This window comes from Osmia lignaria, chromosome 16 (assembly GCF_051020975.1).
Source record: "Osmia lignaria lignaria isolate PbOS001 chromosome 16, iyOsmLign1, whole genome shotgun sequence".
Taxonomy (NCBI): domain Eukaryota; kingdom Metazoa; phylum Arthropoda; class Insecta; order Hymenoptera; family Megachilidae; genus Osmia; species Osmia lignaria.
In genome coordinates, this window is record NC_135047.1 from 8556777 (window position 1) to 8579467 (window position 22691).

General features: G+C 43.9%; 2 protein-coding genes across 3 annotated transcripts; both read right to left on the minus strand.

Moving 5' to 3' along the window:
- Positions 1-348: 348 nt before the first annotated feature.
- mbt (serine/threonine-protein kinase PAK mbt) lies at positions 349-5561 on the minus strand. The gene is made up of 7 exons (XM_034317126.2): positions 5163-5561; positions 4448-4820; positions 3962-4358; positions 3479-3892; positions 2871-3403; positions 2650-2803; positions 349-2558 (listed from the first exon to the last, which is right to left on the minus strand). The coding sequence occupies exons 2-7, from the start codon at positions 4810-4812 to the stop codon at positions 2397-2399; spliced, it is 2025 nt and encodes a 674-aa protein (XP_034173017.1). The 5' UTR covers positions 4813-4820; positions 5163-5561; the 3' UTR covers positions 349-2396.
- Positions 5562-13075: 7514 nt separating this feature from the next.
- Positions 13076-19883, minus strand: LOC117600772 (uncharacterized). 2 transcript variants are annotated; one of them, XM_034316647.2, is made up of 10 exons: positions 19422-19883; positions 18926-19365; positions 18592-18851; positions 18242-18307; positions 16809-17016; positions 16470-16721; positions 15575-15777; positions 15391-15482; positions 14852-15044; positions 13076-14791 (listed from the first exon to the last, which is right to left on the minus strand). In XM_034316647.2, the coding sequence occupies exons 1-10, from the start codon at positions 19491-19493 to the stop codon at positions 14466-14468; spliced, it is 2112 nt and encodes a 703-aa protein (XP_034172538.2). In that variant the 5' UTR covers positions 19494-19883; the 3' UTR covers positions 13076-14465. The 2 variants fall into 2 exon arrangements, with proteins under 2 accessions (XP_034172538.2, XP_076548949.1); XM_076692834.1 differs by lacking the exon at positions 18242-18307 and having other exon boundaries at positions 19422-19633.
- Between the last annotated feature and the right edge of the window lie 2808 nt (positions 19884-22691).

Sequence of the window (22691 nt, forward strand, 5' to 3'; positions counted from 1 at the left end):
TATCGGAACGAAAACAGTTAGGTATCGATAGGGAATGACGTAACGAGAGGCAAATTTGCTCGTCATGGTTCTCTCGAAAGGCGGACACAAGAAGCGCCGAGGTCAATTCGAGTCGAGCCTCCATGAAACCTCTTTTCATTGGTTCTTTTCCAGTATGTAATAGGCTATATAAGTACAGGCTCATAAAAATATACACTGTAACTTATTTTGTGCTACGTGCCACTTATCCAATTGCAATTTTTCAATCTATCGCTTTCTAATGCAAGTACCGATATAGAAATGCGTTTTTCTTATATGATGCAATCGGAATTTCTTATGATACGATGCGTGAATTCGCCGTATCGCAAATACCAGAATGAAAGTTGCAACATATTTTAGACTCAGCGTAAATTCCAGCAATTCTTTTACTTTTCATCTTCAAATTCTTTGCATCAGATTTTTATTATGTTTTTGAAGATAATTTATAACGCTAACCTTGTCAAGTTACATTCCTTAACGTCACTTTATTGCAAAATCTTTCGTCTCTTGTATAAGAAGTTAAAAAAAAAAAAGAAAGGTTTTTTCGTTGAAAGAAAGGCGGTGATTGTACCGAGACGAATCGTAAGATACAATCTCTGTCACGAGAGAATGGACTACATTGTGCATTGTTAGTTGCATTCAAAAGACCACCACCACCAATGTGGTCTTCTCTACCCGTTACTTCACACTTTGTGGTCATATATACGGTGAACGAAAATTAACGAGTACCGGAAAGAAGCCAAGGTGCCGTTGTCAAGTACTGAAAGGATATGGGGGTTTATTCCATGTTATAATTGAAATACTTGGGAGAAATATATAAAAATTAATTTATTATATTTGAAATACAATTCTTGATACAACTTCTTCGATTTTCGTTTTTAAAATGTGACAAGCTAATCAACAAATTCGACGGCAATGACCGCCTTCCTTATCGACGGTGGTGATCGCCACAAGGATGTTGCAGGTGGTGACATCCAATAATTTAGCGCTGAACTATGGTAAAACTAGTTGACCATCCGGTAAAATAAGGGTTGAATCATGACGGTAAAATAAGTACAATTTGATTTTATTTTTTTATATTACATTTTATTTGTCGTATATTTTTGTACAAATATATTATCAACGTAATATCAGGGAATCTTATGTTTCAGTTTGCCAAAATCCTTGAAAACTGATTATCGAGAATGACTTGCTCTCCTATTACTTTGCATAATCGACATTCTACCGTATTCAGTTGCTTAATTATATGGCAGAGCATTTGAAAATACTTTATTTTGCACATAAATAGAAGTACGATGATTATTTCTCATGATTCTTGCTGGTTAAAAGGTTTACAAATGGCAGGTATATGTAGCTACGTGATTCGCGTCATACTGCGAAAATTTGTATACATACTTCTTATTCGTAAAACGATAATAATATCTACATTTTGTAAATTCCTATCGTTATATATGTATACCTTATACAATCGCAATTATAAATCGGTTTGCCTGATCGATGACTTTTGTCCGCATTGTACTTTGATCTTTTATTCGATCAAGATAAATGGCATTGGATAAGTAATCTTACAAATATTTTAATAGTAAAATGACTATAGCCTGAAAATTTTCATTAACTTTTATGTAAAACGCTTAAACTCGAAAGCCTGTAAATGATTGCAGTTAAAATGTAACAACTTCTGCGAAATTCATTCGGAGTTTCACGCTCTTAACAACAATTTCTGTTTATCGTACCTTCAATCTTCAATTATTTCCTTCATTAATGGTACTAATAATAAGTAAGAATACTGAATGAAACGCACTCGAGCAGAGATTCAACTCTTGTATAATTTGAACCATTTCGTCACAATTACTTCTCTCTTTTGGTGCTCAAATTCGCGTTATACGCTGTTGAATAAAATATGACTATTCGATTGTTAGCTTAAGTACACACGTAATAACAGCGTTTACGAAGATATTTTTATTCGATAGATTTTCTTTGAATTTTTCCATCTCACGGATGACTTCGCAGATAAACAACAGCGAAGTCGATATTTAATTAAATACTGAACTTAAGAGTGTAACAGAAAACAAGAAACGATACTAATTACGAAGGCACTTGAGTGTACAATATCTCGTTAAATAACTCGATATAAAAAATATCTTCTATAACGATAATGCCTATCACAGGCAATACAGGCATTTTATAAGTTCACGATCTAACGTTTCTAACTTAAGGCCACGGTGGAATGTAAGTTTGTCTAACGACTAAAGGCCACTTAAACGTTTCTACAATCTATCTACTTTTTTAAAGTTTAACGCCTAACAAGAAACTAAAAACGATCGTAGACCCGATTACTTTCGTAACCGATGTCCGTGTTAATTCTTTAGATCGATTCGTCAGCAATTCGTATGCCGGGAACCTCTCATCAATGGAATTAAAATACTTGGACTTTGAGCCTGCCTAAGAAACGGATGTTGTAACAATTCTGTTGCCGTCGCTCTTTGGGCTGGATCACGGACAAGCATTCTTTCAAGGAAACCTTGAAGTCGTGGACTGACCTATACGATAACATTAAACGTAATTAATACATTATTTTCTTTTACATACGGTTGAATTTGTAAAATATTTTGTAGCGTATTTGTAATTTACTTTGTGAGAATTTTTCAATTTTGGCGGGGGCATATCTCTTATACGTCGCATAGCTTGTAAAGGAGGTTCGTTAAAGAATGGTGGCTCTCCGTCAACCATCTCAATGATCATTATACCTAGCGACCAAATATCTACTTCGGGTCCGTAAGGTAACCTGAATGGTAAATGAATACATACATGTATACTTTGAATAGAATATGCATAGCAATTATATGTATTACCTGGAAATAACTTCGGGACTCATCCAATATGGTGTTCCAACTAGAGACTTTCGCCTCGGCAATTCTTGCGATACTTGAGCACAAAATCCAAAATCGGATAACTTTACCCTCCCATCGGCAGTAAGTAATATAGAGTCAGATTTAATGTCCCTATGAATAACCCCTTGAGAATGTAAATATGCAAGTGGCTTTAAACACTGTGAACACACTGTAGCTATCTGACTTTCATCCATGCGAGAATGCGTAACGATATCTGTGAGTGCTCCACCTTCGAGGTACTCCATCACAACCCATAGTTCATCGTCTACCAAGAAACTGTCGTACATTTCGACGATATTCGGATGATGATAATCTCTCATAATAACTACTTCGTTGAAAAGTAGTTCTCGTCTTTGCTGTTTTCTTAGATCCATTTTTTTCACTGCCACTTGACGATTCGTATTCTTTTCTGTCGCTATGCATACCGTTCCAGTACTGCCCTCGCCGATTTTAAGAAAATTTTCCAAATTCTCTCTTGGATCGCCTCTACTTACCTATGATTTAAAATAACGAAACAAGATGTTTAAAGCATCGTGTTTTTATTCGTAGGAAATATTTCATGTTCTTACCACCATCTGTAAAGCAGCTCGAAATTGTTCATGAGTGAGCCTTTGTTCTGCTGTTTGCTTGTTAGATGTATTCGAGCTTGAACTAACTGCTAAATTTCCTGAAGATATAGCGCTTTTCATATTCTGATTTTGATCCGGAGTTGAACTACTTCCGGAAGATGGCATATTCATCTTTGATAAATTATGCATCGATTGAGATGTTTCGATAGGTTTCTTCATATGTGATTGTAAAATTGACGAATTATCTGGTGTACCATACGCTTGCGAATACTTATTAACGTTATGAGAACTCAATTGACTCAACGGACGTTGCGAAGCAATGGATCCTACAGGTGATATTTTAGGTTGTAGCTTATGCAAAAGGGTATTTTGAGTCATCTGTTGGTCCCTCGAAGACGGCTCGATGTTAGGAACCTACGTAAAGAACAATGTTTATCGTTAAATATGTAATATGAAAATTTCTAATAAGCAAACATTAATTACCTGTATGTTTCCATTGTATTGACCAGAAACTGTGGTCACCTGAGTATTTAATCTGTGAAATTCAGGATCCGCGAGCTGAGGAGTACTTGGACTTTGCGTAGAACATTGTAGGGTAGTAATTGGACTCAAATTTTGGAAATTTAAAGATAAATTAGGAGCGTTTGATCCAGGATGCGTTAAATTCGGAGATGATTGCATATTTGGATTGAGATTCTGAAGGTTTGGAATCATATTTTGGGCATGAGGATTTAATCCACCTACAACATTGGAGGGATTCTGTCTCAACTTATCTAAGTAATTGTGTTGCTTTCCAAAGTTGGCATATCCTTGTACTTGGTTAGCATTGGATGGAATTTCTTGACCTTCGGGCACAGATGGTGGCAAATTACTGTTGTGCCTATAGCGTGAATAGTGTAAATAGAAAAACAGTAAAGTATTTAACATTTTTAATTCAGTAATTAACTTTGTAAGTAAAAAAAGAGTAACCTATAATCCCTTCTTAGCCTTGGTGGACTCGAAGAGCGAAGAGAATTAGACCTTGCTACAGTACTGGTTTTAGGTAATCCATTTTCAGTACTTTTATCACTGATAGGTGTCCTTCCTTTTGGATCATTATGACCTCGAACAATGGTCTTTAAGTCAAGAATTTCAGTTGGTGTAATTTCACTTGGATCTACAAGAGGTAAAGGTCTGTTCGTAGACTTTAAAATTTGATTGTTTCCAACAATAGATGCCCATTGTAGCGGTAGTCCAATGAATTTTCCTTCTCTTTTATCAAATCCTGTATGTACACGATGTTCAAAGTTTGTTGGAGTTGATATTTGTGGTTTCTTTTTCTTTTTGGTAAACATTGCCTTTTCTGTAACAAGTAAAATTAAGATATTTAAAGTGTCATCTGTATCAAATATCATGTCAATTTAAGTGTATGTGTGCGTGCGTATATTTGTTTGTACGATGTTTAGTCTAAGAAATACTTAGTTACTTGTTTTAAATGAGATAGAATACGTTCGAATCTGTCATTCGTTCTTCGAAAAAGTTTGCATTCCAGTAGTTAATTTTGACACCTTATCGGATGCACAGTTTACGAGGGTTATTAACGGAAATCTATTTTAAAAGAAGAAAAATTTATAACGCGCGTCGCTGCTTAAAATTCAAAGAAAATAACAGAGACGAAGGGAAGCCAAATGACAGCAACGCCTACCAGTACGTAATGCGGCCGCCTTAAAGTGGTTTCTTTCAACTGTTGGTTGAATCTTCCAGTACTTGTTGTTTTCTGCTAACGTTACAGCTCTTTAGAAATATATCAAAATTGAAATAATGCCGAACCATAGAGAATTGAGCAATTAAAATAGGTAAATACGGCATTTAGACTTTCGACAGGTCGTTCACACACCGGCGCTCCGCGCGGAGAGCTTACGAATCTTACCTGGCATTTGGCTCGTGACAATTTACTTAAATGTGCGTGAGGTAGCACCTGCACCGAGATTACCACGAAGAACGTAACGCACAGAAAACTGTGTCGAGAGAAAGCGATTGCCGATCGCGATTCGGAAAGAAAAGGTACGCCGATTTACGATCAGCATAGAGTAGACGTTGTACAAATATGTTGTTTTTTCTATTTAGCAATAATAAGTAGTACCTTTCAAACTAGAAGCGAAATGGTCCTAAAATAAAATTGAATATAAATCAAACGGAAGTGCGCATCGAATTTTAAGCGGTTGCAATTTTAACAGTAATTTGCAATTTACTTGTAATCTAATCGAAATCAATAAAAGTATTACATCCTATATTTCCATCATCACCGTCCTTGCTTAGAAATCTACTTTCAAAAAGTAGAAAAGCATTTTGCTACTGAACAATGTAAAATTGAAAAAAGCTCTTTGCATAATCAGTTGTATAATCTTAATAAAGGAATAAAAATGTTATATGCACAGCATCGAGCAACGTTTGTAGGTAGATGGTGGGGGAGAAATAAGCCTATACATACATATATGAGGCCCCTTCTTTCACATTGTCATTTTCCCTATGCCACCTGTGGGATGGAGTGGTAGCCCTCGGAAGGGGCAGCCTTCGTGGAGGGCCCTGAACCCGATAGTAAGTTTAAGAATTGGTTTGTAGTTTATTTATCTTTCATTCTTTATTTATGTATTTATCTTCTTAACGTAGTGAATAAACTCATTAAGAGACTGAACGTGTCGATTTTCTCCTACCCCTTACATTCCAGCATCCCTTACATCACGGCTTCTCTTACATCCCTGCAACCCTTACACCCCTGCAACCGTTAAATTTCTTTTTTTTTAGGCTTTCTACCGAATTGCTGAAAGATTTTAGTGTTTCCTTGGGGTGGAGAAAAAATGACGATACGGATCGTAAGAGGTGACAGGTGGGTAGGAGTTTCTGTTAACAATTGCAGAAGTTCAACGAACAACAGGGGTCCTTGACACCCCGGAAGCCATAATGTCGGTATGTAAACAGTGTCAACGATAAACCGGGGTCCCAGATACCCCGAATGCCATAATACCGGTATACAGGGAGTGTACGGTGCTACGGGGTCCCAGACACCCCAGGTTCGAAGCAGGTCAAACCCATCACTATCCCGAACAAGTCAGTTTCACGATTTGTTCGTTTTCCGTTCTTATATTTCGCTAGATCCGATCAAACCCATCACTATTCCGAACAAGTGAGTTTCAGGATTTGTTCGTTTTCCGTTCTTATATTTCGCTAGATCCGCTCAAACACATCACTATTCCGAACAAGTAAGTTTCACGATTTGTTTGTTTTTCGTTCTTATATTTCGCTAGATCCGCTCAAACCCATCACTATTCCGAACAAGTAAGTTTCACGATTTGTTTGTTTTTCGTTCTTATATTTCGCTAGATTCGCTCAAACCCATCACTATTCCGAACAAGTAAGTTTCACGATTTGTTCGTTTTTCGTTCTTATATTTCGCTAGTTGCGTGGGGTCCTTGAAACCCCAGATACCATAATGTCGGTATGCGGAATCATCGGCCCTTCGGGGTCCTTAGAACCCCGCGACAATATAATTTAGATATGCAGAATCGTCGGTGCCTGGGGTCTTTAGAACCCCGCGACAATATAATTTAGGTATACAGAATCGTCGGTGCTTGGGGTCCTTAGAACCCCGGGTGGTATAATATGAGTATGCAGAGATACTGGCTGGTGTTTCGGGTTCCTTAAGACCCCAATATGATATCAGGGCGGTACGTAGAGATAGTGACTGGTGCTTCGGGGTCCTTAGAACCCCGGATGGTATAATATAGGTATGTAGAGATACTGGCTGGTGTTTCGGGTTCCTTAAGACCCCAATATGATACCAGGGCGGTACGTAGAGATAGTGACTGGTGCTTCGGGGTCCTTAGAACCCCGGATGGTATAATATAGGTATGTAGAGATACTGGCTGGTGTTTCGGGTTCCTTAAGACCCCCATATGATATCAGGGCGGTACGTAGAGATAGTGACTGGTGTTGCGGGGTCCTTAGAACCCCGGATGGTATAATATAGGTATGTAGAGATACTGGCTGGTGTTTCGGGTTCCTTAAGACCCCAATATGATATCAGGGCGGTACGTAGAGATAGTGACTGGTGCTTCGGGGTCCGTAGAACCCCGGATGGTATAATATAGGTATGTCGAGATACTGGCTGGTGTTCGGGTTCCTTAAGACCCCAATATGATATCAGGGCGGTACATAGAGATAGTGACTGGTGTTGCGGGGTCCTTAGAACCCCGGATGGTATAATATAGGTATGTAGAGATACTGGCTGGTGTTTCGGGTTCCTTAAGACCCCAATATGATATCAGGGCGGTGCGTAGAGATAGTGACTGGTGCTTCGGGGTCCGTAGAACCCCGGATGGTATAATATAGGTATGTCGAGATACTGGCTGGTGTTTCGGGTTCCTTAAGACCCCAATATGATATCAGGGCGGTACGTAGAGATAGTGACTGGTGCTTCGGGGTCCTTAGAACCCCGGATGGTATAATATAGGTATGTCGAGATACTGGCTGGTGTTTCGGGTTCCTTAAGACCCCTATATGATATCAGGTCGGTACATAGAGGGCGCTATTGGCGCAGCGGGTTCCCTAACACCGCAGGATGAAATCAGGTGCGTATGAAGAGGGCACAACAAATATAATTATTTCCAGAGATTATTTAATTTACTTCATTTATTTTTTTTTGCTTATTAAATAAGCTCATCGAAGTGGAATAACATTTATGATTATATCCCTCTTCCGGGCCTCAGCCGAGGACACCATTTATTTTACTTTTCCCAGTTATTTATATAATTTCACCCCTCATTATAGGCCGAGGCGATCTCTGTATCCCTTATATCCCTGCATTCCTTCCATCCCAGCATTCCTTACATTCCTGCAAACCTTAAATTGCTTTTTTTTTTTTTTTTTTTTTTAACGTGGTGGAAATCTTCAGAAAGACACCTTCAGCTCCCCTGGGGAGGGGCCGAAGGTAGTGTGGGATTTTTACCCACTAAAACCACCACGGTGGCCCGCACTAGGGCTGAATGGAGGGTCTTTTGACCCTTCGCCAAGTGCCAAACTCCGCCTACATCGGGGGCCACACCCGATGCTGGCACTCCTTGGGCCGCGTGCAATAGTGACCGGGGCCCCAGCCCCGGACTCCTGCGGCATTCCTTTACATCCCCCGTTTCGATACATCTCTGCATCCCTTACATCCCTGCATTCCTTTCATCGATACATTCATTTCACCCCTACATTCCCTTCATACTACATTGTTATCATCCTTACATTCACTTCATCCCGGCATTCCTTTCATCGCTTCATCCCTTACATCCCTACATTCCTTACATCCCTGCATTCCTTACATCGCTTCATCCCTTACATGCCTACATTCTCTTCATCCCTACATTCCTTTCATCGCTTCATCCCTTACATCCCTACATTCTCTTCATCCCTACATTCCTTTCATCGCTTCATCCCTACATTCCTTACATCGCTTCATCCCTTACATACCTACATGCCTTACATCCCCGCATTCCTTTCATCCCTACATTCCTTCCATCGCTTCATCCCTTACATGCCTACATTCTCTTCATCCCTACATTCCTTTCATCGCTTCATCCCTACATTCCTTACATCGCTTCATCCCTTACATGCCTACATTCTCTTCATCCCTACATTCCTTTCATCGCTTCATCCCTACATTCCTTACATCGCTTCATCCCTTAATCCCTACATTCCTTACATCCCTGCATTCCTTTCATCCCTACATTCCTTCCATCGCTTCATCCCTTACATGCCTACATTCTCTTCATCCCTACATTCCTTTCATCGCTTCATCCCTACATTCCTTCCATCGCTTCATCCCTTCATCCCTACATTCCTTCCATCGCTTCATCCCTTCATCCCTACATTGCTCACATCTCTGCATCCCTTATAATAAATATATTACAAAGACGTCTTCGAGTAAGGTTTTTTTTTCAAAGGTTTCACGAAAATCTCGAAAAAAGCGCCCCCTAGCGGCAAAAATGTGAACTAAAATTTCGATGTTGAATCAGCGCCATCTGGTTTTGGAAAAAGGAACTAAAGCATGCTCAATTTTTGGCCCTCTGGCGGCAAAAATGTGAACTAAAATTTCGATGTCGAATCAGCGCCATCTGGTTTTGGAAAAAGGAACTAAAGCATGCCCAATTTTTGGCCCTCTGGCGGCAAAAATGTGAACTAAAATTTCAATGTCGAATCAGCGCCATCTGGTTTTGGAAAAAGGAACTAAAGCTTGCTCCACTTTTGGCCCTCTCGCGGCAAAAATGTGAACTAAAATTTTCAGGCCGAAGCAGCGCCCTCTGGCGGTGAAAAAAGGAACTAAATTTTGCAAAATATTTCCGAGAAACTAACTTACCTTTACTTACCTTTACCTACCTTTACTCGTAGCATCTTTGTATTATATTTATTATAAGGGATGCAGAGATGTAAGGAATGTAGGGATAAAAGGAGTGTGGGGATGTAAGGGATAGAGCGATGTAAGGCATGCAGGGATGAAAAGAATGTAGGGATGTAAGGGATGAAGCGAGGTAAGGATTGTGGGGATGAAAGGGATGAAGCGATGTAAGGAATATAGGGATGAAAAGAATGTAGGGATGTAAGGGATGAAGCGATGTAAGGAATGTAGGCATGTAAGGGATGAAGCGATGTAAGGAATGTAGGGATGAAAAGAATGTAGGGATGTAAGGGATGAAGCGGTGTAAGGAATGTATGGATGAAAAGAATGCAATGATGTAAGGGATGAAGCGATGTAAGGAATGTAGGGATGAAAAGAATGTAAGGATGTAAGGGATGAAGCGGTGTAAGGAATGTATGGATGAAAAGAATGCAATGATGTAAGGGATGAAGCCATGTAAGGAATGTAGGGATAAAAAGAATGTAGGAATGTAAGGGATGAAGCGATGTAAGGAATGTAGGGATGAAAATAATGTAGAGATGTAAGGGATAAAAAGAATGTAGGAATGTAAGGGATGAAGCGATGTAAGGAATGTAGGGATGAAAATAATGTAGAGATGTAAGGGATGAAGCGATGTAAGAAATGTAGGGATGTAAGGAATGTAGGGATAAAAAGAATGTAGGGATGTAAGGGATGAAGCGATGTAAGGAATGCAGGGATGAAAATAATGTAATGATGTAAGGGATAAAGCGATGTAAGGAATGTAGGGATGTAAGGGATGAAGCGATGTAAGGGTTGCTGGGATGTGCGGAATGCGGTGATATAAGGGTGTAGTGATATAGAGGAATCAGAGATATTATGGGTGCAAACGGGAGTAATAAAATCAACACGATCGTCCTCCTAAGGAGTTTATTCAATAAGCTAAGAATGTAATTACAGCAAATTAAATGAACGCAGAAAATAAAATAAGGGTATCTGTATGCCTTTAGCTAGGCATCTGGAGCTCCTACTCCAGGCGCAAGGGCTGTCTGACACCCCACGATGATATTTGCCGATGCGCAGAGAGAGTCGCAGCGGTCCCTGACACCCCAAAATGATATTAGATCGCTACGCTGTGTCGCAGGGGTCCTTGACACTCCAAGATGATATTTTGTCGATGCCCAGAGATAGTTGCCAAGGTCCCTGAAACCCCAAAACGATATTAGGTCTGTGCGTAAAGAGAGTCGCTGGGGTCCCTAACACCCCTGATGCCATCATATCGATATTTCATTTCATTTAATTTCAGGTTTCCCTATTTAACGGTGGCGTACTCTAAGGACTTTACATCGGTCCCTTTTTGCCCATCGAAAATTATCAGCCACGCGCGTGTACGCGTGATTTTTGAAATCTCTAGTCATTCGCACCGTACGTTACTTCATACATTCGCCGTACTTTTTCTTCTGTTTCTTATCCTTACTTTTACATCATACTACCTTGCTCCATTACAACCCCCTTTCAGTCGCCTCTTACGACAGGCAGAGGATACCGTGGCCGTATTCTGATCCCCCCGAGCCACAGGGGGCACCATATCGATATGCAAGGAGTATTAATGGTGCTTCGGCGTCCCTGAGACCCCAAGCCATCGACCATGGCGCCATTTATACAAAAACGGCGCAAACTATTCGTTAACTTACCGACTTCCGAAGGTTCGATTGCCGACTATCGGGAGTTCAGTCGATAATTCGGTAATTTATTGAGTAGTTTCCGCCGCTTTTGTATAGATAGCGCAATGGTCGAACTTTAAAAATACTTAATTCTAGGCGGTCTTCTTAAAATATAACTTCGACAAATAATTATTCTAATAAATTTTCGGTCTTGTCGAATTAAAAAAAATAAACCCTTCTCCTTCGACGTCCAAAGACAGACTGACGCTCCTTAGCGCGTTGTCGGAGATACAGTATCAATCCTAATAAACTCTTTCTAATGAATTTGCGTTTACTATTAACGCAAATAGAAACATAAAAAGACCAGCTGTCTAGCAAAGAATAGTCAGGTAATGAATTGAATAGGGCGTGTCTTTATTTCATCGTTTTTACACCGTTGCCTTTTGTATCTCTTATACGCTGAATAGAAATCGATTTCCTACTCGATGCAATTACATATGCAACACTCTGTTTTTCCAAGAAATATTTACTCGCTATCGCTGAGTTATGCTTGATATTAAAATGCGGGTATAAAAGGAAAGAAAACGAGATTAAGCTGTGATAAAAGGTTTCAAGGGGAACAATAAAAGGAACGCGACAATGGGTATAGTGTGTCGTTAAAAACACGTATACAAAAGGAGATGAAAGAACCTCGATGAAACGATAACTTTCTCCAGATGTATTGGACATACGTACAGATATAGAAATACAAATAGAAACAAAGAATGATTCGTGATTCGTGATTCATAAACCATGAACTATATTCCGTAAGGACTGGGAACATGTTGCCGCGTCGCGATTCGATATCGAATAGAAAATCATTTCCGATAGCAAAGATCAATATGCCAACAACGATGTTTCGTGTACTAACGAGAAAAGACAATAAAATCGGCGCGGTTTTACTACGCACACAGGTACAGGGATACATTAAATATGTGTGTATACATGGTACGTGTGTTTTACTTGTGTGTATGTACGTGTATACATACGTATGTACGCGTATGCGTGTATTATGTACTAGTGTGTGTATATATTTGTATATATATTATATTTATATATAACATCGATCGAAGAAAATTGCCTAATCGGTAGGCTGTGGTCCGCAATGTGGGTATTCGTCGGTGTATCTCTCTGGTCGTGTAGGTACGCACGACGCGTTGAACGAGGAGATGCCCGCCGAAAAAAGATTCCCCCGTACACGTTTCCTCGCAATTTCATCGAGATTTTCAATCTCGAAGCGAGGCCTACTTCGTTTAAAGAGACGGTGTTCGGCTCCTTCGAGGAAAGCTCTTTACCTTCGAGGAGCTTTCATTATTAAAGTCGATTATTATCGATCACGAAGGATGGTCAGAAGTTTACATAGATGGACGGATGATCATCGTACCGAACATCGTACTTTCTTCTCGGAACGCGAATCGTTTTTACCTTATTTTTCTTTTTTTTTTTTCATTTTTACGTTTTTTTTCCTATCGCTTCTACCCTTTTTCTTCCATTACGCGCATTTTATTCCCTATCGAATTGGTCCTTTCAATTACGTGGCCCTGTCTCTGGTGGTTCTCGATTTTCTTCTTTATTTCTTCGCGTTTAACGTCGCTGCCCTCGACGGTGATGAGATCACGAGAAGAGCAGAAGACGGTTTTCGTTGGAAGAGAGAAAAAGAGAGAAAAAGAGAGCATGCATCGAGAGCAAAGTCAGAAGAGAGAAACAAGGTGTGCGTAGGTGTAATGCGTGTGTTTGTTTCAGAAGAGAAGAGATTACAAGTTTTATTCGCGCGTTAGAAAATCGCATCGCAATCGTTTCGCGTTTATAAAAAATGGCCGATGATACGTTTCGATGAATCGGTTTACGAACGAACTCGACTCGTTCCTTGGGATGTAAGATCGCTGGTTGAACCATTCTCGTGCTCGATGGACGGGTAATTATTACATTAAATAACGTTCGAGACCGAGGTACAATTGCTCGACGAGTAACACGCTTACTCGAAACGCGAGCAACAAAATTGCCTAGGAATTTTTTTTTTTCAACGACCACCTGCCTATATTTGTGCGAGTTTAAAAAAGATCGATTTCGTTGCACGAGAATTCGATTTCGCGTTAAATCTTAACAAAATTTGCAACAATTGTATTTTACGGTATTTACCCATTCCTCTCTTCTACTTATCCCCTATTTTCCTTTCTTTCTTCCCTTCCTTCCTTCCTTCCTTCCTTCCTTCCTTCCTTCCTTCCTTCCTTCCTACATTTTCTTGTTTCCTTCGCTTTGGTTACCTTTGTCGACCGAGTAGACGACGAATCAAGTAAGGCGACAAACGTTTGTACTATCGACAAACGTCAAAGCATCGGATCTGCTCTGATAACGATAGAACCGACGTTGGAAGATACGAATAAGTGTTACTCCTGCGTGGTTAGATTTGCGCACGAAATACAGCATACCTACGTCCAAGTGATACGCTTTATCTACTATACACTTACTAATTGTAAGATTCGATGATAACCGAAGATCGGTTACACGTAGCTACGCATCGGCCTACACGATTTCGGAGAACAAGATTCCGTAAGGTTTACGTAATTCGCGTTAGATATCGTAGACAATGGAATGGCGATACATCGAGCATGCGAAGAGAAAAGAGATCGATAAAACGATTGCATCACGACGCCGGGAAAAAAATTGGGAAAAATGGGTAAAGGGGTAGGGACAGTTGACAGGGGATAGAAAAAAGGTGCGCAACGCGCGGCTTTCTGCCGAATTGCCGAAAGATTTTAGTGTTTCTATAGGGGAGGAGAAAAAAAGACGATACGGATCGTAAGGGGTGACAGGTGGGTAGGGGTCTCGATTAACAATTGTAAAAGTTCGAAGAACAACGGGGGTCGTGTTTTAGTCGTCGTAAAAGAAATTAAAGGACGTGTAAATTTTCGCAACTCTTGGACTTGCTGTCCCTCGCCCATACTTTACCTAATAAATTTCGTACCTTCAGGCTGGTACTTGTACGACTACCTCGATATTTTTTCGGCGAATTATTTTCAGAGCAAGATCCTAAAGGCGATTTACTACGATTCTTTCGCGATCTTTTTCGAAAGAGGTCCCTCGTTCGTTCGGGGTTCTCGAGCTTCAAACGAATCTGCGTTAGCAAACCGACCAGAAGTTCGTCGACGTTATGATTGATACCAACGGACGTCTCGATGAACTTGCAATCGTACGATGTAGCCATAGACTTTCCTTCTGCAACAGGAAACGCGGGAGAAATTAATCGTGTATAGAGTTTCGATGCCTGCCTCTTACCTTCGGTCGAAACCAATCGACTGCGAACGAGGTCGACTTTGTTCCCAACTAGAATCACCGCTCTGGCCGATACGTAATCGCTCCGCCATAGAGTCTGCAAAACTTCCTCGGCGATTCGTACCGAGGCTCGATCGGTCGTCGAATAGACGACGCAGTAAGCGTGCGGTTCGTACGTGGCTATGCAATTCTCTGGCTGTAAAGGAAAGGAGAAAAGAAAAAAACCACGAGCCATGGAAGGATCGAGATCGATAACGACCGCGTTCCTTCGCTTCCTTCCGATCCCGTAGTCAAGGTGTCGTCGCCATCTCGACACCAAGTCGATCGATCGCTAAACCGTTTCACGCTCGACCGATCGTTCGTTACGGCTCGATGCTCGTCAATCGCAACCTCGGCTAACGCGTTCGAGCTTACCGATCCACCTGACCGCGGCCCCTTTTTTACGCTCTACCTCGCCCTCTCAAAGAAAAAAAAAAAAGACGAGATTTCGATCGATCGATCGTTCGTTCGACGATCGATCTCGAGAGCGGAACGATTCTTACCGTCATCTCGGCGCAAGAGTGATCGATAAAAGTCAGCTCGGATTCTTCGCCGGCCAACAGCACGCTGACCGTTTTCTCTCCCGACTCGTCGTCTGCAAGGAAATCAGCACGAATCTGAGCTTGATAGGTGACGAGGAATACGGGGGAGATTAAAAGAGACTTACTGGCGTGGAGGAAGGCTTACCGATCGATGTGTCGTAAGCGTGAAGATACTCGGAGGTCATGAATTGGGAAACGAGGGAGCTTTTGCCAACGGCCGGAGCTCCGAGCATGAGCACGCGGTACGGCGTTGGTCCCTGAGACGCGCTGCTCTCGCGAGAACTGGCCAACGAGCCGGCTGCGGAGTTCCTCGCCGAGCCAGGATACGAAGCGGTCAGATGTTCCGTGCTGCACCGCCGTTGATTGCCACGCCAAAAGAAAGCGACAAAAGCACGAAAGAAGAACAAGAAAGAAAGAAAGAAGCACGTCACTGTTGTATAAGTGTATGTACATAAATTGTATTTATCCGGGCAATAAATTGGCTAGCTGGTTATAAATCGATGGCCGTTTCCATATTTCCCACCCTAACTAACTAACTAACTAACCACCACCCACCTAGCCTCTTTCAATTTTCTCTTTCGCATGCATCTCTACCAGAGGGACCTTCTACGTATAATCTATTTTTTATTCCCGATCGATTGTACCTCGACGAACGGATCGACGGTGATCAAGGAGGGGCAGAGCCTCCGATAGGGACACTCGTGCGCCTTGCCTTTCTTTCGACGTCGCGGATGGATCCTGTTCTAAAGTCCAACACGTGCGTCTACGTCGCTTGAACGCTTATGCTACACGTAAACTCACGCGTTCGATTTAGAGTAGAACCGTGTGTTTGTCAGAGAAATTTTCGTATCCTAAAAACCCTCCACTCCTTCTGAACGGGCCTCGTGTGTTCCTTCTTTCTTCGACCACAACGATCCTCCTTGTTCGTTCTACCAGCTCTACTACTTATGGTACCAGAGTTATATACCAAGGGACACGGGGGAAGGGTTTCGTAACCGCGCGATATCTTTTGAAAGATCGAGAGAACAGCAAAGTCTCACCTCGAATTGCTCGAAGCGACGCTATTGTTGGATCGGGATCTCCGACTTTTTAACGAGTCACCTCGGTTCACCACCCCTTTACCGGTTATGCTGAAATGCCGTAGTCTGTAGTACTCTTCCTCGACGCCGGTGTTCGGCATGCTCGCCACCCTCGACCTTTGCTGGGGAAGACAGAGATAATTCGCCCTGCCCGACGAACGGCTGCCGGGGGTCTTGACCGACTGGGACCGACTGTGATGTGGGCTGCCGTATCTACGGTCATCAAGTCAACCATCCGATATTCTCTATATCCTAGCTGAACCACTCATGTGCGCGGTTTAATTTATGCGACGGACGAACCTCATCTCGAAGTCGTGTATCTCCTGCAGCGTCAGCGTGTTCGCCACGTCCAACAGTTGCCTCATGTTCTCTTCTCGACGCCTGACGTCCAGCTCCGGGTGCAGCAGTATCGTGGCAGCGCCGGCCGAACCATCCAACGACAGCGACGGTTGTTGAACCACGATCGTTGCCGCTTGCGCCGATCTCTTATTTCCGCTCGCGTTGCCCCCTTTTCGATATTACAAAGCAAACGTTTCGTTACCTCCTCTATCGTCACCGCGTTTTACTTTCTCACTTTCACACTCACGCGTCATCTTTCTCATTTTCGATCAAGATTAATTTATAATATTCTCTTAGCTCATTTCTAAAGCGTTAAGCTTCGAACACATACGCGTGCGTGTTTCCAAGCAGAATTGCCGCCCGTCTACCAAAAAATCGTAAGCAAGTAATTTTTCTTACTTCCCCCTTTAACGATTACGCGTCGCACGGTTTCCTTTGGCCTTCTCCTTTCGCCGATATTTCGGGAAAGCGCGCGTATCTTTAGACGGAATGGATTTGCACGCTCGGTTGAGGGTATCGATCCCTGTACCAGGGGTAAATCTTGTCCAAGGAGGGATACGATTAGACGGGAACGGAAGCGGAAGGACGTTCGATAGAGACGAAACGACGAAGAAGCGAAAGAAAGGGTGACGAAGGCGGCAATTCGTTGGAAGCTATCGGTGGCGAATGAAGCGTTGTTAACTACGGTTAAGTCTTACTAAAATCGGCGAAAATGGTGAAATTGGCGAAACATGCGTACCAGCCTATCGAAATCCAAGAGCTTCTCAAGCTCCGAAATACCGTAGTAGTAATAGTAGATAACAGAGCGATGCAACAACGGATGGGTTTGCGATCGATGATCGGCGATTCCTCTCCTCTCCTCTCCTCTCCTCTCCTCTCTTCTTCTCTCTATTTCTACACAGATATCATTGTACCCTTTCACAAGATTTCCCATTCAATTTCGCTTATTATGAAAACAAAGTAAGATCAGAGAGTGAGAGAGCGAGAGAGAGGGGGAGCGCGAGCCCTAATTTTGACAAGATCGTAAGAATATAAGCGGTAAACGCAACAAGAGGAAAGGAATAAAGGAAAACGTATCGAATGCAGGATGTCGAAAGCAAGTAAAGAGTTTCGATATGTATACTCTACTCGCGATTGAATGCCGATAGGGCAGAAGAGAAAAGGCACGCTTGTGTGTGTGTGTGTGTGTAGGTGTGTGTATGACCCGCGGTCTATAAACGAGGCCGGCTCGAACCGAGAGATCGCCGGCTCGATCGAGCGGTTAATTAACTTTGGAAAAGAAAATTTAATAGGAGGCCAAACGCGTATAGCGATGTTCGATCGGATTCGAAGATCCCTCGATTTCGATGACACGGTCTCTGGAAACACAACTCGAGCAGAATCAACTTTAATACCTATTGCGCAAAACGGGAAAAAGAGCCTGACCCATGAATGAATGGTTGAAACGAGGGGATGCGATTCTGAAAGAAAACAATAACATTGATTTTCTTAACGAGAATTGAATTTCAAGTCGATCTTTTCTACTTCGCTCTCGCATTTCTCTCGCGTTTCATCGATTTTTTTAAACGAAGCTATCTTTTCGGTGACGCGACGGTACGCGGTTCGGGGCTCGTTTTTCGCCTGTTTACATTCTTCTATCTCTTTTCAAAGAAAGATTCAGTGACACCATTGAGAAACGTATGTAGGCTGGGTATATGTAAACGTATATCGGTGAAGGGGCCAAGTTTCGATCGTCTCGACTCACCTGCGGCCTTTCCTCGAGATTTCCCGTTACCGGTCCTACCCGGGCCGTCGGAGGACCGCTCGATGCTCGCACGCGTTCCTATCAACGACACGTCCAAGGGGTTCGTCGTTACGTTCACGCTTGGCTTCCCTTGGCCCTGTTTCGTCTCGTCGCTCGGTGAATTGGCATCCTCTTGGTTTCTGGTCAGAAGCAACGTCAACATCGGATTCGAGCAATTCGAATCCGGTTGACCCGCGTCCACCGAACCTCTTACGGGTGTGCTGAAAAATAATTTTCTGTTATTCCGATATGCGAAGGCTAGACGGAAGCGAATAAAATTGATGATACGACGCACCTAAAGAAATCGGCCGCTCGAAGATCCGGAAGCGCCGGAGTTCTCCCGGAAACGGACACCCTGGTCTCGTTGAGGAGGCTGGTGGCGTTGGGCATCGCGTCGACGACCGGAAGCGTGACGGTCTCGTCGAGAAGATTCGCGATGCTAGATGCTCGAACATCGAGACGCGCGTTGTCGGTGTCGGATTTGAAGGTGGCACCGTTCGATGCCGATCCAACGCTCTCCTCGAGTTCCTTCTCGTCGTCGGTCGAGTATTCGATCGGTAGCGAAGACGGAGGTTGGGGTGGTGGTGGCGGGGGTGGCGGCAACGGAGGAGGCGGAGGAATCGGTTCGAGTTCGGTCGTTGAAACGGTGGAGGACGGTGCGGGAGGAGACATCTCCGAGGGGATGTCCATCAAATCGAAACTATCGTCCGGCTGCTCTCCGTCCGTTGTCGTCACCTACGGGATTATGGATTAACGGAACGCAGCCGAAAGGGAAGGAGATGGTTATTTACCATTGTGAGCATCGTGTTGGCACTGTCGGTGCTGGTGTTGATGGTAGTTTCGGAGGCGGTGCTCGAACCCATGACCACGACCTTTGGAACGGTGCGACAACTTCGACTGCCGCCGGCGGATTTGAAGTGCAGCCTTCGTAGCGCGGAGGCAGCGTGAGACAACAGATCGGTTTCCCGCGAATTATCCGCTCCATTGTGCCGATGGGATGCACCGCTACCGTTCGCACGCGATACCTGCGTTTGCGATTGCGATTGCGATTGCGATTGCGATTCCGACGAGGATTGGGATTGTGATTGCGATTGCGACTGCGACTGCGGCTGCGACTGCGACTGCGACTGCAAATGCGGCTGTGACTGCGACTGCGGCTGCTGCGACTCGGCCCTCGCCGCCGAATCGGTCCCATTGCCCCGTGTGTTACCCTCCTTCTTACGGCCGGCTGACCCGCGACCATCCGCCACACATCCCTGTTCGCAATACCAACCGATCTCTTTTCTCTCCTTTCTCTCCTTTCTCTCCTTTACTCACCCCCCCTGACACCCCCTTTTCAATCGCGTACTCACGTGGTTTCTGTGCTCTGGGGTGGAGGGCGGATTCGGTGTGTTTGGCAGAGAACCCCCTGTGGGGGTGCAATGCCGCAGTCGCGCCAGGGCCGTACGAAGCCCCTCCGTCACGAGGCTCTTCTATACGATCCTAGCGATGCCACCTCTCCTCTTTCTTTCACACCCTCTATCTCGATCTCCTCCTTACTCTATCCTCTCTTTCATAACCCGATGCTTCTTTCTATAATTCCCTTTCTCCTTCTCCTCCTCCTCCTCCTCCTTCTTCCTCTTCGCCCCTTTATCGTGCCTCCCTCCTCCGCCTTCTCCTCCTCCTCCTCCTCCTCCTCTTCTGCACAACAAGCCGCGTAGATCGCTAAGAATTTTTGCCGACAACCTTTACGAACGCGTCACGCACCGTTTTCTCCTCTCGAGCATCGCGGAACAAGGAACGACGCGGTGGAACGAGGATTCGAATGCGTTCGCTCAAACTTTACTCGATACCGTCGCCTTTTTCGCCGAACCGTACGCGTTCTCTTCTCTTCATTCTGCTTTCTATCCCTCGTCTCGGGACTTTGTCTCCTCTATTCGACCGTGACCGTGGTCTGCAAAAGCGAAACGATACCAGGTTGACCCGACCCGACCCGACTCGACTCGACTCGAGCGTACAACGTTGCTAGAACGAGTCAGCTCTAATCGGAAACGGGAAATGGGAAATGGGAAACACGCGAACACGGTACACGCGGTGGCCGGCACGTGATCGGGCAACCACGTTTTGCATATCAGTGTCGACGAAAACCATCACCCTCGCTCGTCAACTCGTGGACTCGTACAAGTAAACGGGAGTTCCGTTCACCGATGCACCAAATACTATCTGGTAACAACGCGTTCGGATCGATAGCGTTTTACTCGTTTTACTTATCGTTGGCCGGCCATCGAATCGACGAGAATTACCTTCTTATCAAAGTCATCGAACCGAGTTCGTAGAGGTCGAAGAGAAGGATGCTCGCGACAGGTGGGAAAACGAAAACACGGTGAAAAAGGGTTGCAAAGTGCGACAACGGCGCATCGCGCGTCTCAGGATGAAGGAAAAATAAGAGTTTCGAGATAGCGCGCAATTTATCGATATTTCTTATTCTCTAAACTTCTTCCGAATATCTCGATATGGAACGATCGGTCGAGTCGATTGTCGGGGGCGATTATCGTTCGACGATACGTGACACGAGGCAGGAGTGTGCGCGTGTTACAGTTCGTACAACGACACCAAACCATGGACGCAACGAACAAATCAGTTTGTCTGTTGTTACGGACAAGAGTGTACAAGCGTTAATGAACACGGAAAAGGTCATTAGAAGAAACGAGTAAAAAGGCAAGGGGGTAGAAAAGGTATAGGGCAAATCTTGATCGAAATGCATCGACTCGAACGGAAATGAGCGGAAGAGAACGAAAGGGGAGGAGAATAGAATAGAGGGAAACATCGTTTGAAATAATTTCACGCGAGTCCCGACATCGAAGCCAGTAAAAAACTAGGTTTACGCCAGATACCTACGATCTGTCGGGCAAAACAACACCTTGCACGTTCGCGTTTCACGGATTACTGGCGTCGAGTGCGAGCGAGCATCGGGAAAGAACACTAGCGCTTGCGCGCTTTTACCCCAAGGGGGTAAAACTACTAAACTAGCAGCACCGTCGCAACCTATACCTGCCCTTATCCTCCCTGCTCGTATTCCTCCTCTTTCCGTTATCTCGCTTCTTCGCTCCTTTGCTCAACCCTGCCCCCTCCTCCTCCTTCGACCCTTATTCTTTCGACCAGCGAGTCAAGAAGTCGTATCCGTAATCCGTGCTCGTTTCGCTTTACCAAATTACTCCCCGGCTATTCCGTCTCCGCGTCTCTTTATACCATGTCTCTGGGTTTTTTTTCTTATCTTTTCCTTTTTCCTACTAGGTATATAGCCATCGCCCCGAGCCGGTACTACTACGAAAAGCAAAGGGTGGACCAGGATCGACCAACATCGACCAGTGCTCTCCTATCGACTCGGATCGATCAAACATTGTACGCACGGCCTAGTTTACGCTGCTGGACCAGACACCCACGACCAATCGATCGAGCTTAAACTTTGTTTTTCAAAATAAACGGAAAGATTGGAAGAGATAGCAGAGACGGTGATATCGGCGCTAGCCAGCCGGAATCGATAGGATTCCGCGAAGCGGCCAGTTTGATCGATATCGAAAGCGTTATACCAAAAACGTCGAGCGAGTTCCGACGCGAGTACAAAGCGGTCTATTACCCTCCACGTATTCCTGACAAATTATTATTGAACCTCATAAATCTGAAGAACATCTGCGCAGATGCGCCACCGTTTCCTACCACCTATCCAGCTAGCTGCCATGCCGTCCGTAGTGCCGTTCACCTCTCGTTCACCTTTGCCCTACATTCTCTCCCTTTCGTCGCTCTACTTTTCACCTTGCACCTTTCCGTTTCTCGACCTCCTGCGTATCCGACGCAGAAACGAACGCGTTTCTTTTTATTCGGCTTTTTAAGGGCGCTAAACGACGACGGACAAGACGAGGAGCAATGGACATGGAAATCGATGATAGCAGTCGGTCGCGCGCTGTCTCCGTACTTGAACGATTCAACGCGATTTAAACACACACGCCCTCGAATTGACCCGAAGCGTACGCGAGTTGATCGACCGCTTTGTCAAAACACCAACAGCTTACCTATCGATCCAA

Bases quoted from the DNA above. Each gene is read 5' to 3' on its own strand.
- mbt (XM_034317126.2), bottom strand. From the start codon at position 4,812: ATGTTTACCAAAAAGAAAAAGAAACCACAAATATCAACTCCAACAAAC. The intron at 4,359-4,447 runs GTTACTCTTTTT...TTCACGCTATAG, and splicing joins AGGCTAAGAAGGGATTATAG to GCACAACAGTAATTTGCCAC. The intron at 2,559-2,649 runs GTAAATTACAAA...GTTATCGTATAG, and splicing joins AATTGAAAAATTCTCACAAA to GTCAGTCCACGACTTCAAGG.
- LOC117600772 (XM_034316647.2), bottom strand. From the start codon at position 19,493: ATGGGTTCGAGCACCGCCTCCGAAACTACCATCAACACCAGCACCGAC. The intron at 19,366-19,421 runs GTAAATAACCAT...ATAATCCCGTAG, and splicing joins CCAACACGATGCTCACAATG to GTGACGACAACGGACGGAGA. The intron at 17,017-18,241 runs GTATTAAAGTTG...AATATCGAAAAG, and splicing joins TTTCCCGTTTTGCGCAATAG to GGGGCAACGCGAGCGGAAAT.